Source organism: Pollachius pollachius (assembly GCF_949987615.1).
Source record: "Pollachius pollachius genome assembly, chromosome: 9".
Classification (NCBI taxonomy): Eukaryota; Metazoa; Chordata; class Actinopteri; order Gadiformes; family Gadidae; genus Pollachius; species Pollachius pollachius.
Genome location: NC_136942.1, coordinates 23428044 through 23446432, shown reverse-complemented (window position 1 = coordinate 23446432; position 18389 = coordinate 23428044). Strand labels below are relative to the sequence as shown.

The window sequence follows — 18389 nt, the reverse complement described above, 5'->3', positions numbered from 1 at the left end:
CTGCATGAGAACATTTAAAAGTTAAGAGCGATCCCAGCACAATTCAGACCAATCACAGCCTTTCCCTCTCGACTTCCCAGAGGAATCCCTTCCAATGAACAAGAGCTCTCACCTCCGTCATGACTTTGTCTTGGCACTTCTTGACGTACTTCCCGTCCGCCTTCACAATGGTCTGGAGGAACCGGAGGAACTGGACATGGCGGCCGTGTGTCTCGATGGAGTGGACGAAGTGGTGCACCACGCGGTCGCTGATGTCGTTGCACAGCTGGAAGTTGTTCATGAAGATGTGGCGCATGGTCTCCGCCTCCAGCAGCTGGCCAGGAGATAATACGACAATGGAAAGAAGAAGAAATGCATCGATAATAAAATGGGAAAATAAATGCAAATAATTTGGTTTATTTAATTGTAATAATAAAAAAAAAAAGAGTTCTGTTATAATAAACAATAATCTTAAAGTTGTTAGTTTTGTTTTGGGTGAATCCACTTATTTCACTAATTTAAATGGATTGAACGCCAGAGGAGGCTCAGGTGAACATAACCTTACCCTCACCCTCATCCTCAACCAGATGAATGAGGTTTAGATGAGGGTGAGGTTAAGGGTCAGGTGACTGGGTGAGGGTCAGGTGACTGGGTGAGGGTCAGGTGACAGGGTGAGGGTCAGGGTGAGGTGACAGGGTGAGGGTCAGGGTCAGGTGACTGGGTGAGGGTCAGGGTCAGGTGACTGGGTGAGGGTCAGGTGACTGGGTGAGGGTCAGGTGACTGGGTGAGGTTAAGGGTCAGGTGACTGGGTGAGGGTCAGGTGACTGGGTGAGGTTAAGGGTCAGGTGACTGGGTGAGGGTCAGGTGACTGGGTGAGGGTCAGGGTCAGGTGACTGGGTGAGGGTCAGGTGACTGGGTGAGGGTCAGGTGACTGGGTGAGGTTAAGGGTCAGGTGACTGGGTGAGGGTCAGGGTCAGGTGACCGGGTGAGGGTCAGGTGACTGGCTGAGGGTCAGGGTCAGGTGACTGGGTGAGGGTCAGGGTCAGGTGACTGGGTGAGGGTCAGGGTCAGGTGACTGGGTGAGGTTAAGGGTCAGGTGACTTGGTGAGGGTCAGGTGACTGGGTGAGGGTCAGGTGACTGGGTGAGGGTCAGGGTCAGGTGACTGGGTCAGGGTCAGGTGACTGGGTGAGGGTCAGGGTCAGGTGACAGGGTGAGGGTCAGGGTCAGGTGACTGGGTGAGGGTCAGGGTCAGGTGACTGGGTGAGGGTCAGGGTCAGGTGACTGGGTGAGGGTCAGGTGACTGGATGAGGTCAGGTGACTGGGTCAGGGTCAGGTGACTGGGTCAGGGTCAGGTGACTGGGTCAGGGTCAGGTGACTGGGTGAGGGTCAGGGTCAGGTGACTGGGTGAGGGTCAGGTGACTGGATGAGGTCAGGTGACTGGGTGAGGGTCTGGTGAATAGGTGAGGGTCAGCTGACTGAGGAACGTACCCCTGGTGTGAGGAACAGGTTGAGGTGTTTGTGCAGCAGGATTTGGTTTTGGGTGTTCCCTCGACAGAAGTTCTGCAGGAAGGCGTGGGCCAGGGTCATGATCGCATTCATCTTCTCGTCACTCTGGGCAGCGATGGAACCAAACAAAACAGTAAGGGGACAAGGACAGAAATAAAACACTTTTCAGGGCCTCTCAAGTCTTCACAAAGCCCTTTGTACCTTAAGCCCTTTGTACAAACAGAATATTCAATCGGTTTTTCTCTCTTCCCACAAAGGCCTATCTTCAATATCCAGTTTGTGCGCTATTGTGTCACTCAAGTCAAAGTTGAAGGTCCAGTGAGTAAAGTTTTGTAGCGTCTGGCGGAGAGGTTACAGATCGCAACCAACTGAATCCCCCCCTCACGCCCGCTTTCCAGTGACTATGGTGGCCTGTATTGTGGAAGGTCTCCTGTACTGGCCTGTACTGTGGAAGGTCTCCTGTACTGGCCTGTACTGTGGAAGGTCTCCTGTACTGGCCTGTACCAAAATAAAGTAAAGGCCTAGAAAAGCATACAGTAGCCATGTGCCCAGTATTGAAGTTTGTTGTGATAGCATCCAAGTAAACGTAATCTTAAATACCATGAGGGTCGCCGGTGGATACGCGAGCCGCTCCTACCGAAACCGCTCGGTGGAAACGCCAGTATAGAGCCAAGTTATGTGTGGTGCTGTTCATACACTACATCACTCTTGTGTGTGGTAACCATGGGGAGACACGCACTCTCCTTCTTAGAACCCTTAGCCCAAAACATTTTTTTTTAGATTGAATTAAAACCCATTCTCTCTACAGCCAGTCAGCGTTCTGGGATAGACCCTTGGGGGGCAACACGACAGCCCCATGGAAGCTTCCCATCCCCACGTAGATACCAAGGCTCACTCTACGGTCAAGAAAACACAACCATTCTTTCTTTCATGGGACTATAAACCACTATCAGACATCTGGGCTGAAGGCCTCTAAATGAAGCCATGAATGTCCGGTCGTAGAGACTTTGAGGACGGACCAGGATCACCCTCTGCCCCAGCAGGGTGCCGTGGTGCAGGAGCGTCTGCTGGTCCACAGGGACTTACCGTCTCGTAGGGGATCTGCAGCAGGTCCAGCACCACCGTGTGGGCCCCCATGTTCTTCAGCAGCCTCTGCTGCTGGATCCGGCTCTTCTTCCCGGGGTAACACAGCTTGCTGAGCCGCAGGAGGATCTGAACACACATGCACACACGCAAACACGCATACGTTTTGTCAATCGAACGCATCGATGAGCGCATTGATGGAGATTAGTAGACGGACGGACCGAAGGATCTCACCTCTTTGACGATGTTATAGTTGTTTGCTTTATTGCCATCGATGTGAGGCTTGATGTCTCCGTCCTGCACTGGGCTAATAACCTGACACACAGAAACACTGACTGTAGTACACACAACTACACAATGTGCTTCCACTTATTCCAATAGTATGATAACATTTAAAAAAAGTTTGGTATTCTAGACAGCACATACTGAAGCATATGTTTCGTTGTGTGTAAAAATGTCGCTGTGACAAAGGGACCATTCTGAGACCACCTTTAGTAGTCCACTACAAAGGGACCGGCCTGAGACCACCTTTAGTAGTCCACTACAAAGGGACCATTCTGAGACCACCTTTAGTAGTCCACTACAAAGGGACCGGCCTGAGACCACCTTTAGTAGTCCACTACAAAGGGACCATTCTGAGACCACCTTTAGTAGTCCACTACAAAGGGACCATTCTGAGACCACCTTCAGTAACTCCCCCCTTTCACTAGGTTTGGGGAGAATTGCTCGCAAACCCTGAAATACGACCTTGTTGAAGAAGGACAGATATCTTTAAGATTAGTCTTTTTCTAAAGACTGGATAAAGGACAATATTTCACACGAGTTTCAATGTGAGTGACTCAGGGAAATATTGGTGTAATATTGTCTGATGTGCACGCTTTAACGAGACCAATCTGAATAATGAGCTCTCTATTGAGCTCCAGAGATTAGGCTAGCCAATTCATTTTAATGAATCCTTGCGAGAGAACAACAGCAAAACCAAATCTATGCAATATTATTGGGAATGTTCCGTCGGCCTGACATGAACCCAGTCCATGAAATGTCTCTTAAACTGACAATAAGCTGAAGGATAGTATCGTGGGAGGGCCCGGTCCAAGCTGGGGGGCCTAATAATCCTAGAGACTGTTTGGGGGATGAGGAATCCTAGGGATTTAATACCCTGCATCCTAATATCTATTGAGCCTGGAGCTCTGGTCCATGGACCTCCAGGCTCTGGTCTATGGACCTCCAGGCTCTGGTCCATGGACCTCCAGGCTCTGGTCCATGGACCTCCAGGCTCTGGTCCATGGACCTCCAGGCTCTGGTCCATGGACCTCCAGGCTCTGGTCTATGGACCTCCAGGCTCTGGTCCATGGACCTCCAGGCTTCTCCTTGCATGTTTGCACCATGGAAGCCAATCAAACTACACAGCGTCGGCCTGGAGACCAAGTGAGCGTTTCCATGGTGATGTCACCTCGTTGATCATCTCCATGGCCTGGCGGCTGGCCAGGTCGTCTCCGCTGTAGCCCCCACTCTTCTCCACCCACAGCTCTGACTTCTCCACCGTCAGCCTCAACTGGTCCAGGTCAGCCTTGATCTGCTTGTAGTTCTCCACGTCCTGTTCAGACACCAGCAGCTGGACCTGCGAACATGCAGGTACATGCACACGCAAGGATAACACACACACACACACACACGTTAGGCAGGGCATTAACCTAAAAAAAGTCTAAAAAAACCCTAAAGACCTGTTGGAAGGCCTCAGACCAGTTTGAAGGCCTCAGACGAGTTTGAAGGCCTCAGACCAGTTTGAAGGCCTCAGACGAGTTTGAAGGCTCAGACCAGTTTGAAGGCTCAGACCAGTTTGAAGGCCTCAGACCAGTTTGAAGGCTCAGACCAGTTTGAAGGCCTCAGACCAGTTTGAATGCTCAGACCAGTTTGAAGGCTCAGACCTGTTGGAAGGCCTCAGACCAGTCTGAAGGCCTCAGACCAGTTCGAAGGCTCAGACCAGTTCGAAGGCTCAGACCAGTTTGAAGACTCAGACCAGTTCGAAGGCCTCAGACCAGTTTGAAGACTCAGACCAGTTTGAAGGCCTCAGACCAGTTCGAAGGCTCAGACCAGTTTGAAGGCTCAGACCTTGGCCCTCTGAGTGTTTGAGCTGAGCAGCCTCGGACCAGTTTGAAGGCCTCAGACCAGTTTGAAGGCCTCAGACCAGTTTGAAGGCTCAGACCGCTGAGTGTTTGAGCTGAGAAGCCTCGGACCTGTTTGAAGGCCTGCAGCACCTCGGCCCGCTGGCTGAAGTGTTTGAAGATGAGCTGTAGCGAGCCGGACACCAGCGGGGGGTAGTCCTGCATGATGAGGTGGATCAGGACCCGCAGGAAGGTGCGGCCCCCTTCGTCATCCAGCTCCACCGTGCTGCGCTCAGAGCTGCTCTCACACACACACACACACACACACACACACACACACACGCACTTTGAAGAGCAGTATCAAAACTCATTTTCCAAAAAGCAAGATTGATAGTTCATTGATTGGTACTTTTTCCGTTATATCTAGTATAGCTATTAAATGGATTTTTATATATTTTTTATCATTTGATAATTTTAGATATCACAGATGAGTTCATGTGAGCGTATGTTCATTAGATCCTGAATGCCTATGAAGGTTGTGTTCAGGTGGTTGTAGGATGCTAGAGACAGGCTCTAGGATACGGTGTCACCGTCACACTCATCATTACCCATACTTAAACATCGGGTATCAGCCCGTAAACAGGACCGATCACAGTTAGTTTTTATTCAAAAATAAATTATTTGGCATACCAATTTCCTACAGTTAGTAAAATAGAACTAAAATATACACCTTATATTGTTTTACGATCAAGTTTTAAAAAAACAAGAACGCTTTGAATTTAGGGTTCCCCTCCTCTACCTCCACCATTTCTCCTCCCACCTCCCCTCCACCCCTCCTCTTCCTCTCCTTCTCCAGCCCCCCTCTACGTACCTCCCAGCGAACATGGCCTCCGCTTTAAAGGCGATCTCGTCGATGTCGGGCTCAGACACTGGGAGGAGAACAGAGATATGTTGTTGTTCACAGTCCAGTAAACCTCACAGTAACCACTAAAGCCTCCAGTATTGAACAGGGAACCGAAACATAAATCATTCTGGCTTGACAGGAGGAGGACAGAGAGAAACAAGATGGCAGACAGTACCGGAGATGATGGGAATGTCATTCATGGAGATGGAGCTCTCAGACACAATCTCCTTGTCAAACTCCTTCTTATAGATGGACAGCAGGTAGGTGATCCTGTAGTCCAGCCGCACACTCAGGATGAACTGCGACGTGAAAAGAGATAAACAAACCCTATTTAACCGGTATTGACCAGCGTGAAACCAGGAATCCCAGCAGTATCTGCAGTATGTGCCACAATGCAGAATCACTGAAGAAAAAACCTGCAATTCAAATACGAACCAATTAACATTTGAATCATGGCACTCAAAAGAAAATAAGACGAAAATAATGAAGAGGTAGTTAATAATGTAAAAGGACGCACGGTATCTCCTCCTCCTCCTGGTGGTCGGGGGCTTAACAACAACAACAACAACAACACAACATCCATGAGCGCAGGGAGCCCTGACCTGCAGGATCTCGATGATCCTCAGCTTGGTGTCCATCACCATCACGTCCTCGTTGTCGGGGCAGAGGTGGCCCTTCCCCAGACGCAGCGAGGGGGGGCTGTCGGGAAGACTGTGGGGCAGACCCCGACTCATCACCATCTGGGTCATCATCTCCCCCACGCCGTGGATGGTGCGCAGCACGTTGTTGCCTGAAGAAACAACACAAAGAGACGTTTCTGGGACTGGGGAAACCCTCCATTCATCTGCGTCTCCAAAGGTGACCGCTGCTAGGAAGGATTATGACCCATCAATCATACATTTCCGAGGGTTAAATTACTGAAGCACTAAGCAAAAATAAAAGTGTTGTATTTGTACTTGATAAACAACATAAAGCCTTTTAGAGTCTTATAGCAGGCTGACATGCTGAAGAAGAGGAGGCTGAAGGACCGACCGGCCTCGGGGCTCTTGTTGAGCTTGTTGACGTAGGCCAGGGGGTACTGGACGATGTCCAGGATGGCCAGCAGGGTGCGTGTGAGCCGGAGCAGCTCACTGAAGCTGTAGAAACCAAAGTAGACCAGGTTCCGTGCCAGGTTCACCACCTGGGAGACGGGGAGTGAAACACACTGGACGGTGCAGTTCAACTATACTAAAACCAAAGAGTCCACAGAAGACCGGGGGAGGCTGCAGGCTCACCTCCAAGGTGAGCTCGTTCTTCTCGTTGTCCCCGAACGGGAAGGGCTGGCTGACCACGTCCCGGAGGTACTCCTCCACGAACTCCATGGTGGGGGAGAACTTCCGCTTCATCTCCTCCCGGGGGGAGTCGGTGGCATCGTACTTATACCTGACACACACACACACACACACACACACACACACACACACACACACACACAGGGTGATCCCATATGAGTGTAACGAGCCCACAGATCCATCACAATGTTTCAGCCTGCGGTCGCACCGCTGGACCGGAACCACTGAGAAGCTGGAACCCCCCGGATCACAGAAGCATGGAAACCCCTGCTGGGGTTCACTGCTCGGTACACAAGTGGTCTAGGAGCTGTTCGGGACCAGTGGGGGGTTACAAGTGGTCTAGGAGCTGTTCGGGACCGGTGTGGGGTTACAAGTGGTCTAGGAGCTGCTCCAACTCACTCATGGATGGTGATCTTGGAGGGGATCTCGGTCCAGAGGCGGGCGTAGCGGACGGGCACCACGGCCTCCTGGGGGTCTCGGTCCACGTGCATGTGCAGCATGAGGCGGCAGAAGGAGGCGCGCAGGTTGTAGGGCAGGCAGTCGTCGAACATGCAGCGCAGGATGAGCTCCACGGGCAGCTGGGTGGACACCTGGTTGATGGCCAGGTACTGGCGGTCCAGACACATCTTGGCAAACAGGTTGAGCTGGTACCTGTGGAGGGTTGAGTAGGAGTCAGGTCAGATGGTACCTGTGGAGGGTTTAGTAGGAGTCAGGTCAGATGGTACCTGTGGAGGGTTGAGTAGGAGTCAGGTCAGATGGTACCTGTGGAGGGTTGAGTAGGAGTCTGGTCAGATGATTTCCCTGATTCACATGCTCAATCATCTCTTCAAATGTCCTCACAGCCCCACATTGTATGACATCCCCAACCTAATCCATCCAAAGGACAAGTCCCCTCAACCCACCAGGGTGGAAAGCAGCGGTGAGGGAACATTGGGCCCAATCTCCTGACCACTAGTGGTGGCAGTGGGGTAGTGCAGCTGTGGACCTTTTACAACAACTGCGTCTGTAGGAAGTGTGCAGGGGTTGTGTGGCAAACTATAAAAGCAATATATCAACTCCTATATCTATATATTGTAATAACTAGAGGTTACAGCAACTAAGCTGCAAAAAGGACACAAGAATATTAATTAAAACTTTAGCCTGAGCTTCATCTATCAAACTGTATTTTTTTACCTATATATTTGCACACTTTTCTTTTCTTCTTTTCTATCCTGGTTATGTAGTGTTGGTTCATGTTTTTTGTGTATGTGGGATATGTATGTATATACGTGTTGTCTTCTGTGTATGTATGCTGGCTGCTGGAAAACCTACATTTCCCTGCAGGGATGAATAAAGTATATCTTATCTCAACCTATAATCTATATTGAAAAAGAAAGACGTTAACATTTTGGAATAAGATTTGGGTTAACTGAGGACATGCCAGCAGTATCCACCATCGTCAGCGAAACAAAGTCTCAACATTATTCTCCTGGTTGGAGTTCAGAACCATGACAGAGGGTACTGTTGTGTAGAGTGGTCAGGGCCAGCAGAGGCAAAGGGAGTCAGCGTTACACTGAGTTGAGGCGGGAAGAGGTCATGTGGGGTGAAGGCAGGTTGTTTACAGCGTGAAAGGAGGAAGGGAGTAGAAACGGTTCGAAGGGAAAGTGCGTTGTCTGGTGATGTTGCAGAACAGGTTCTTAGCTGCAGTTGAATGCTGACAATACTGACGGATCACCTCACAGTATGAGGAAGGGGGGTGCAATGATCCTTTACAAAAAGCCGTACACACACACACACACACACATACACACACCAAAATGTTGACCAACGCGGCTGAAATCAGAGCTTCTAGTTTCCTGCTAAACCTGCCCTGTTTCTAAGTCTATTCAGTTATATACAAGGCTAGTCTTTTGTCTTCATCCTCATTGTCATTCTCATGCAAGTCCTTTGAAACAAACTTGTATTCATTTGTTCAGATCTCTTAACATTAGTAGACTATTTGTGTTAAAGGTATACTATTAATATAAATATGTATGTTTGTATATATACACGTCTCACACACACACACACACACACACACACACACACACACACACACACACACACACACACTCTTCATTTACTAACTCATTTAATACCCTGTAACGAAACCTTGTAAAAATATGTTTATATCTATCTGTCTATCTATGCAGATTATTTGACGTTTGATGACAGGTGATTAACTAAGTAAATAACGACCCCTGGTTCATCATGAGCGGGCTGTATCTCCAGGCTACAGGGTGTCTTCTCACCGATAGTAGGTGATAATGTCGGTGTCCATCTTGTTGTGGCCCTTTGAGTCCTGGGCCAGGTGGCGGATTGACTTGCCGTGAGGCTCCTTGTTGCCATCGATCCAGTAGAGCCACACCTCCTCCTCCTCCACCTCCTCCACGGGGAGCAGGGAGGACTCCAGGCTGTTCTCCGTGTTGGGGATCAGTCTGCAGCACCAGGGGAGGAGAGGAGGAGAGGAGAGGGAGGAGAAGAGAGGAGGAGAGGAAGGGAGGAGGGAGAGGGAGGAGAGGAGAGGAGGAGAGGAAGGGAGAAGGGAGAGGGAGGAGAGGAGGAGAGGAGGAGAGGAAGGGAGAAGGGAGAGGGAGGAGAGGAGAGGAGGAGAGGAGAGGAGGAGAGGAGGAGAGGAGAGGGAGGAGAGGAAGGGAGAGGGAGAGGGAGGAGAGGAGAGGAGGAGAGGAGAGGAGGAGAGGAAGGGAGAAGGGAGAGGGAGGAGAGGAAAGGGAGGAGAGGAGAGGAGGAGAGGAGGAGAGGAGAGGGAGGAGAGGAAGGGAGAAGGGAGAGGGAGGAGAGGAGAGGAGGAGAGGAGAGGGAGGAGAGGAGAAGGAGACCACGAGGAAGAACAAGAAGAAGAAAAACAGGAAGGAAACACAGAACACGATGAAGATGAAGACAAAGAGGAAGAGAGAGAAGAACGGGAGGAAGGGGAAGGAGAAGGAAATTAACAAAGGAAGAGGAGCGTGCAGGGAGGGGGAGGAGTGTGAAAGAAGGCTGACATCTTAAAGAGATGTCCACCTCAAACCTTTTTTGTGCATTAAATAATTGAGAACTCAACATTGCTCGTTCTCAGCATAACATCTCTGGACAGAGTGTAAAGAATTGCAACTCTTTATAAGGAATTGATAGCGGCCGTCTTTGCAAAATCCCAGTGGAGAAGCGCGAGTTTGGACTGACTTGGTCTGGATGAGGATGTCTGCGTTGTTGGGGTTCAGCATGAATTTACAGATGAGCTCCTGGGTGACGGGGATGGCGGTGTTATTGGACACGCACAGGTCAGAGAGGTAGTCCAGGAACCTGGGGAAACAGGCCAAATCATGGACACGATCTCCATCCTGTGGATCTGACCACATAAACCAGAAGGTTCTCTGATGAAACAAATACAAGACACTGTTTGGGATGTTTTAAACAAGAGCTCAGAAAGAGGCGTCTGGTCTGAAGCTTGTCCATGCGCATTTGACGTTTTGACATTTCACGTATTTAATACTATGTACTGGCCCCTTGTCTTTGTGACAGACTTGTATCGTTGCCATGGTTCCCCTCCGTTTGAATGTTAAAGGAAAGCCTAACCCCAACATGACTTAAAGAGGGTTCTCCTTTGAGAGGGAGGTTGAGCTCTCAGACCTGGGCTCTCGATTACGTCTCAAGAGGTTCACGAAGGTCTCGATCTCCTTGGCGGTGATGTGCTTCTCCAGGAGCTTGCGGTTGTTGTGCAGTAGGGCAGTGATGGTGTCCTCGGCCAGGATCTCGTAGCCTATCTGGGACTGCATGATGGAGAACTTCTTGGCAATGTATTCCTGAGGGGGGAGATGACGGCTTGGTGAGCACTTCTGAATGAACCATCATGGCCTCAGATGTTTGAGCAGGTTCACAGAGGAAACAGACTATCCATTGAGATGCTGGGAGTAGGGTGATACAGTGCTGAACAGGGGTGTTGGGGGCCCCTGGTCAGGCTCCAGTGGGCCCTGAAGCCACAGCACTGACCATCTGCCCTGAACAGCTCCATGACGGATGGACGACGTTTCTTGGTGAACCTCTCAGTAGCCACCAAGCAGTAAGGAGGATCAAACTAAGGATCACCCTTCAAACCAAGCTGCTATTTTACTAAATGCAGGTGCCACAAGACACACTTGATTGAAACCCTGAAATGGTTATGACTGGCAGAGATGTACTCTAATTGATTATCGGGCTGATTGGTCCAAAGGGCTGAGGCCTGGACTTCAGCAGGGTTGGGTGTATTTGGGCTCATCAGCAGCAGGCTGATGACACAATCTGGGCCGTTTCTACATCAACAACTCTGCTCCACAGCGCTGCATCTCATCGACTTACAACAAGCTTGATTAGACAAGCGACGTAATTACAGACAGAAGCAATCCATTTAGGATGTATAGCAAGGAGGAGCAGATAGAGAGGTTTCAATTCTATAGGAAGACTGTTTGTTTGTTCTAGGGTGGGACTGTTTGCTCTGAGGTTGGACTGTTTGTTTGCTCTGAGGTTGGACTGTTTGTTTGTTCTGAGTTTGGACTGTTTGTTTGTTCTAGGGTGGGACTGTTTGTTTGTTCTGAGGTTAGACTGTTTGCTCTGAGGTTGGACTGTTTGTTTGTTCTGAGGTTAAGACTGTTCTAGGGTGGGACTGTTTGTTTGTTCTAGGGTGGGACTGTTTGTCCTAGGGTGGGACTGTTTGTTCTAGGGTGGGACTGTTTGTTTGTTCTAGGGTGGGACTGTTTGTTCTAGGGTGGGACTGTTTGTTCTAGGGTGGGACTGTTTGTTTGTTCTAGGGTGGGACTGTTTGTTCTAGGGTGGGACTGTTTGTTTGCTCTGAGGTTGGACTGTTTGTTTGTTCTGGGGTTAGGCTGTTTGTTTGTTCTAGGGTGGGACTGTTTGTTTGTTCTAGGGTGGAACTGTTTGTTCTAGGGTGGGACTGTTTGTTTGTTCTAGGGTGGGACTGTTTGTTCTAGGGTGGGACTGTTTGTCCTAGGGTGGGACTGTTTGTTCTAGGGTGGGACTGTTTGTTCTAGGGTGGGACTGTTTGTTCTAGGGTGGGACTGTTTGTTCTAGGGTGGGACTGTTTGTTTGTTCTAGGGAAGGACTGTTTGTTTGTTCTAGGGAAGGACTGTTTGTTCGTTCTAGGGTAGGACTGTTTGTTCTAGGGTGGGACTGTTTGTTCTAGGGTGGGACAGTGTGTTTGTTCTAGGGTGGGACTGTTTGTTTGTTCTAGGGTGGGACTGTTTGTTCTAGGGTGGGACTGTTTGTTCTAGGGTGGGACTGTTTGTTTGTTCTAGGGTGGGACTGTTTGTTTGTTCTAGGGTGGGACTATTTGTTTGTTCTAGGGTGGGACTGTTTGTCCTAGGGTGGGACTGTTTGTCCTAGGGAGGGACTGTTTGTTCTAGGGTGGGACTGTTTGTTCTAGGGTGGGACTGCTTGTTCTAGGGTGGAACTGTTTGTTCTAGGGTGGGACTGTTTGTTCTAGGGTGGGACTGTTTGTTTGTTCTAGGGTGGGACTGTTTGTTCTAGGGTGGGACTGTTTGTTCTAAGGTGGGACTGTTTGTTCTAGGGTGGGACTGTTTGTTTGTTCTAGGGAGGGACTGTTTGTTCTAGGGTGGGACTGTTTGTTCTAGGTGGGACTGTTTGTTCTAGGGTGGGGCTGTTTGTTTGCTCTGAGGTTGGACTGTTTGTTTGCTCTGAGGTTGGACTGTTTGTTTGTTCTGGGGTTAGGCTGTTTGTTTGTTATAGGGTGGGACTGTTTGTTTGTTCTAGGGTGGAACTGTTTGTTCTAGGGTGTGACTGTTTGTTTGTTCTAGGGTGGGACTGTTTGTTCTAGGGTGGGACTGTTTGTCCTAGGGTGGGACTGTTTGTTCTAGGGTGGGACTGTTTGTTCTAGGGTGGGACTGTTTGTTCTAGGGTGGGACTATTTGTTTGTTCTAGGGAAGGACTGTTTGTTTGTTCTAGGGAAGGACTGTTTGTTCGTTCTAGGGTAGGACTGTTTGTTCTAGGGTGGGACTGTTTGTTCTAGGGTGGGACTGTGTGTTTGTTCTAGGGTGGGACTGTTTGTTTGTTCTAGGGTGGGACTGTTTGTTCTAGGGTGGGACTGTTTGTTCTAGGGTGGGACTGTTTGTTTGTTCTAGGGTGGGACTGTTTGTTTGTTCTAGGCTGGGACTGTTTGTTCTAGGCTGGGACTGTTTGTTTGCTCTGAGGTTGGACTGTTTGTTTGCTCTGAGGTTGGACTGTTTGTTTGTTCTGAGGTTAGGCTGTTTGTTTGTTCTAGGGTGGGACTGTTTGTTTGTTCTAGGGTGGGACTATTTGTTTGTCCTAGGGTGGGACTGTTTGTCCTAGGGTGGGACTGTTTGTCCTAGGGAGGGACTGTTTGTTCTAGGGTGGGACTGTTTGTTCTAGGGTGGGACTGTTTGTTCTAGGGTGGGACTGTTTGTTTGCTTTGAGGTTGAACTGTTTGTTTGTTCTGGGGTTAGGCTGTTTGTTTGTTCTAGGGTGGGACTGTTTGTTTGTTCTAGGGTGGGACTGCTTGTTCTAGGGTGGAACTGTTTGTTCTAGGGTGGGACTGTTTGTTCTAGGGTGGGACTGTTTGTTTGTTCTAGGGTGGGACTGTTTGTTCTAGGGTGGGACTGTTTGTTCTAGGGTGGGACTGTTTGTTCTAGGGTGGGACTGTTTGTTCTAGGGTGGGACTGTTTGTTTGTTCTAGGGAGGGACTGTTTGTTCTAGGGTGGGACTGTTTGTTCTAGGGTGGGACTGTTTGTTCTAGGGTGGGACTGTTTGTTTGCTCTGAGGTTGGACTGTTTGTTTGCTCTGAGGTTGGACTGTTTGTTTGTTCTGGGGTTAGGCTGTTTGTTTGTTCTAGGGTGGGACTGTTTGTTTGTTCTAGGGTGGGACTGTTTGTTCTAGGATGGGACTGTTTGTTCTAGAGTGGGACTGTTTGTTCTAGGGTGGGACTGTTTGTTCTAGGGTGGGACTGTTTGCTCTGCTTTGGGACTGTTTGTTCTAGGGTGGGACTGTTTGTTCTAGGGTGGGACTGTTTGTTTGTTCTAGGGTTGGATCTATCTCCTTCAGGATCTAAAGGTCTGTCCAGTTGCCTTCTACCTGGTCCTGTTCAGCCTAACGTTGAGCTATAGAGGAGCAAAACAGCGGGAAATTGTTAACAATGTATCCTAGCAACGCTCAATGCTAGGCGCCGTGCCTGAGCATTCACATGAACGGGCATCACTCAGACCGGCCGTAGTCAGGAACAGGCTTTGACCGGTTTGATTGGTGAAATTGGGACTTGAAGTCCATTTGAAAGACTGGTCTTAACAAAGCCTCAGCTGTTAGGCCCAGGCTTAGTGAGGCCCAGCTCGGGGGGGGGGGGGGGGGGGGGGGGGGGGGGGGGTCTTGCCTGGTTCTTTCGGTAGTCCTGCTGCGAGTGGCGCAGCACTCGGTAGCAGAGTCTCAGCATGTACTTGAAGTGAGCGTAGCGCTGGTCCCCCAAGTCCTCCAGCTTCAGCATGGGACCCTCGCCCTGGTCTGTGAACGGGGCCTTCAGGATGCCGAAGATCTGGAGCACGGGAAAGGACACACACTAGTAATGCGCGATATAAACGATGTACGATATAAACGATACAAAAATGGCCTACGATAAGAGATTTTAATTCTATCGCTCTATCGCGATAATGCATGTTGATGACGCAAATTACAATGTTTAATTTTTGGTGTGGTGCAATTCCTTTTCACGTTGCAATTTTCGCAACAGTGCCAGAATTTGTCAACAAACCTGCATGTGTGCAAAGAACGTTAACCCATTTGTACCGGCTGCTGTGCGGCGCAGCATTGTATCTAGTAGATACAATGCTGCTCCGCGCAGCCGGTACAAATGGTAAACAGGTGTAACAGGGTGTCATATCTCTTACTTTATAATTACACAAAATTGCCTTACAGTTTTGTTTTATTACCTGAAGTGTAGCTTTCTATGCCCCCTTATGTGCCCCTTTCTATTTGATTTTGTGCTTTGATTTGGCTCCTCCTCCTTCTGTGCTCCCGCCCACATTCCTGAGAACCCCATAAGTTTCCCGTGCCCCCTTGCCCTCTTCCCTTTGTTCTGGTTCCCTTGGGAAGAGGTGTGTACATTTATTTTATGATCAAATCGTTGACCATCTTATAGTTTATCATTCTTTATATTAGTTATTTTGATTATACATTGTTCAATTGAAGTCTGGTTTAAATATCCTTGCAGATTTCAGTGTTTTGGGGAACTTTGTATTTTGTTGCGGTGAGCTAGCATACACCTGACCTTCGTGTAGTCATGCTAGTGCCCCTCCCCCTCTGTGTGCTTCGTAGAGGAGTTGGAGTTCTGTCAAGGTCACTTCTAAGAGGAAGCTGTTTTTTCATGTTTATCTTCAGAGAGCAACCAATAAATGGACGTCGGAGTTCCCGAGTCCGGACAGAGATCGCGGGTCACGTCTTTCATTTAAAAAAAACACAACGCAGAATCAACCGGTCACACAGGCATTGATGCGCAATCCGGTCTTAAAGGTAAACACGCACAGATGCGTGATCCGGTCTGAATGGGTTAAATCATTGGACAAAAAGGTCTGGGGCATTGTAAAGCGTTAAAGAAAAAGGGGGGGGGGGAAGCACCGGTGAAAGTAAACAATCATGGATATCCAGCGTGATATACATTGATCTGCGGACTGGTCCAACTCCTTCTCCCTCATCCTGACTCGCAATGTGTTAAATGCATCGGCATTTTTAAGTTATGTTTTCCAGCATACTTTTTACTTGCTTTTGTCGGACCGTCGGGTGGTGGCTCAACATGGAGCAAAGAGGAGACGGAATGTCTTTTGGATATCGGACCCACATATCCAAAAGACGTTCCGTCTCCTCTTTGCTCCATGTTGAGCAACGTCTCCGAGACCACCTCTCCAGCTGGGTCAACCTCCTTTTGATGGTTAAAAATATCACGTAATCGACAAAAATCTTAACAATCAATGATCGATCATCAATTAATCATGCCCATCCCTAATTGTCAGTACAGTGTCTGTTCCTTATCTAGAAAGACACCCGTTTTCCTGTTCTCTGCATCTTGGGTGGCATTTAAGAACCAAGGACTTAAACTAAGTGTAGCGCCTTTTAGAATGGTTTGCACTAAAGGAAAGAAACCCAATACTAATTTTATTTATCTGCAACATTATGTTGTATGATTACAGTGTTTCACAATAAATGTTCTCGAAATGACATACTATATTTCTCTTTTTTTAAAATACATTTAGCAGTTTGGCTTTCCTTAGGGTCTATGTAACCTGTTCTGAAACGGTTATTTTATGATTTTATATCGTGATATATGTCGCTATCGCAAGAGGCTGCAATGTATATCGCAATATGGATTTTAGGCCATATCGCCCATCTCTAACACACACATACACACTTTATACTTTGTGAAGCATTCCCCATTGGAGGTAATCTAATTGGAGTTAAATACTAAGCAGTCTGTCTTCCTTTCAGCACAATCTGTTTGGCCAGTGTATCGCCAACAACACTGGTCAGTTTCATCCCTGATAACCCTGCTCTCATTACATCTGTTACACTCATTAATAAGGCAGTCATGACTACTGGCACACCCAATAGATTAGTTGCAGGATAATGATGCGTGCGTGCATGTGCACGTGCGTGCACGTGTGGGTGTGTGTGTGTGTGTATAGCGACAGACCTGAGCGAGTATGTTTTGCTCCCTCATGAGTTTCTGCCGCTCCCGGTTGGGTCTGGAGATGGCCACCGACAGAACGTCTTGGCCGTTGTTCACCGCTTCACAGACGAAGAACACCAGGTCCTCCAAGAGCTTCGTCACGAACCTGGAATCCACAGGGAGAAGAAGAGCATGAACAAGGCTCCAGATGAGAGGCTTGAACTGACGGTACCATTCCCACGGGATTTGATGCTTGGTGGTTGTGTTGCCGGTGGTTGTGTTGCCGGTGGTTTGCCAGCATACCTGCGTTCGTTCTGAGCGATTTTTCCATACTGCAGCTTGCGGACAGTAGACTCCAGCACCTTGCTGGCATCGTTGGCAAAGTCCAGGTCTCTGACCTCGGATAGCGGCACAGACACGATGGCAAACGCCTCCTTGTCCTCTTTGGTGGAGCAGGTGCCGATCTACGGCACCAGGATAGAGTCAAAGCACAAACGATCGACAAGATGAGATAGGGTAAGATGAGACAAACTGGTATTAATCCTGGGAGGGAAATTCAAGTGTCATAGCAGCAACTGCAGTGAGATGAGTACAGAACCAAACCAAGATAATATGTATACAAATATAGATGGGAAAAAATAATCTAAGCGGGCCCTAGATATCTGAATTGGAAATCTGACGAGTGCATGATTGAACACATGTACGGATCAATAAATCAAAATATGTAGATAGTATATCAATCAAAGGCTTCAGTCTGTACATGTACATACATGAAAATATGAATGAGTGAATATGAGTTCATGATGAATGCAGCAGTAGTTAAGGGTCCAATGTAAGTAAAAGACATGAAGCAATACATATTAATGCTTATGCATTATAATAAGGATTTATAATCCTTACTGTGTGCGAGTCTTTGCAAGTGTGTGCATGTGAGTGAGTGAGTGTGTGCGTGTGTTTTTACCCATAGCAAGACTGCCATGACTACGTACTTTGTGCGTTTGCGTCTCCTATTGTCGACGTTCAAAACAAACACATTAGGTTGTGTTGTGTTTGTGTTGGCGTGCGGCTGACCTTGAGCATGACCGGCCGCTCCTCCTCAGTGTCGATGGGGAAGTTGGTGCTGGTTACCCAGGTGTTGGTGCACAGGTGCCTCAGCCTCACGTAGGAGTTCCTGCTCATCACAACAGACCCACACTTCTTATCACACCCAACGTCACACACACAGTTTGGAATACTGCAAAAAATATCTACAGCAAATATAACCATCCGCCCAGCTAGTGAGAGAGTGAGTGAGTGACAGAGTGAGTGAGTCAGTCAGTCAGTCAGTCAGTCAGTCAGTCAGTCAGTCAGTCAGTCAGTCAGTCAGTCAGTCAGTCAGTCAGTCAGTCAGTCAGTGAGTGAGTGAGTGAGTGAGTGAGTGAGTGAGTGAGTGAGTGAGTCAGTGAGTGAGTGGGTCAGTGAGTGAGTGAGTGAGTGAGTCAGTGAGTCAGTGAGTCAGTGAGTCAGTGTGGGCGTGTGCTGACCTGGGCACCAGACAGTCAGCCCTCTGCAGTGTAGTGGCGTCCAGCTCAAACAGAGAGGCGATGTCGTTGCCGTGCGGCACAGAGACGAGCACAAAGTTGATCTTGTCGGCCGCCTGGCGCTTCCTCTTGGAGAACAGCGTCTCCGTCTCGCTCTGGTGCAGAAGTAGGAGCCATGGTGGAGGGGAAGATCACACAGTCATTTGGCATTGTGTAACGCCAGATATTATTCCATTATACATGCAGACCTGCTTCTTCAAATATTTGAG

The 18389-nt window shown here is 48.7% G+C and overlaps 1 protein-coding gene across 2 annotated transcripts in view; it reads right to left on the bottom strand.

The window, feature by feature from the left end:
* Positions 1-18389, bottom strand: part of itpr2 (inositol 1,4,5-trisphosphate receptor, type 2) — a 71715-nt gene that overhangs the window by 38215 nt on the left and 15111 nt on the right. For both annotated transcript variants that reach the window (XM_079743465.1, XM_079743466.1), the window contains exons 11-30: positions 18124-18275; positions 17672-17771; positions 16904-17064; positions 16625-16766; positions 14318-14476; positions 10558-10730; positions 10111-10230; positions 9180-9365; positions 7309-7560; positions 6853-7000; positions 6611-6758; positions 6181-6368; positions 5754-5877; positions 5546-5603; positions 4807-4972; positions 4023-4190; positions 2804-2884; positions 2573-2698; positions 1469-1591; positions 113-313 (exon numbers count right to left, since the gene is read on the bottom strand). In XM_079743465.1, the coding sequence (XP_079599591.1) occupies positions 113-313; positions 1469-1591; positions 2573-2698; positions 2804-2884; positions 4023-4190; positions 4807-4972; positions 5546-5603; positions 5754-5877; positions 6181-6368; positions 6611-6758; positions 6853-7000; positions 7309-7560; positions 9180-9365; positions 10111-10230; positions 10558-10730; positions 14318-14476; positions 16625-16766; positions 16904-17064; positions 17672-17771; positions 18124-18275 (2976 nt within the window). The remainder of the gene's footprint in view (positions 1-112; positions 314-1468; positions 1592-2572; positions 2699-2803; positions 2885-4022; positions 4191-4806; positions 4973-5545; positions 5604-5753; positions 5878-6180; positions 6369-6610; positions 6759-6852; positions 7001-7308; positions 7561-9179; positions 9366-10110; positions 10231-10557; positions 10731-14317; positions 14477-16624; positions 16767-16903; positions 17065-17671; positions 17772-18123; positions 18276-18389) is intronic.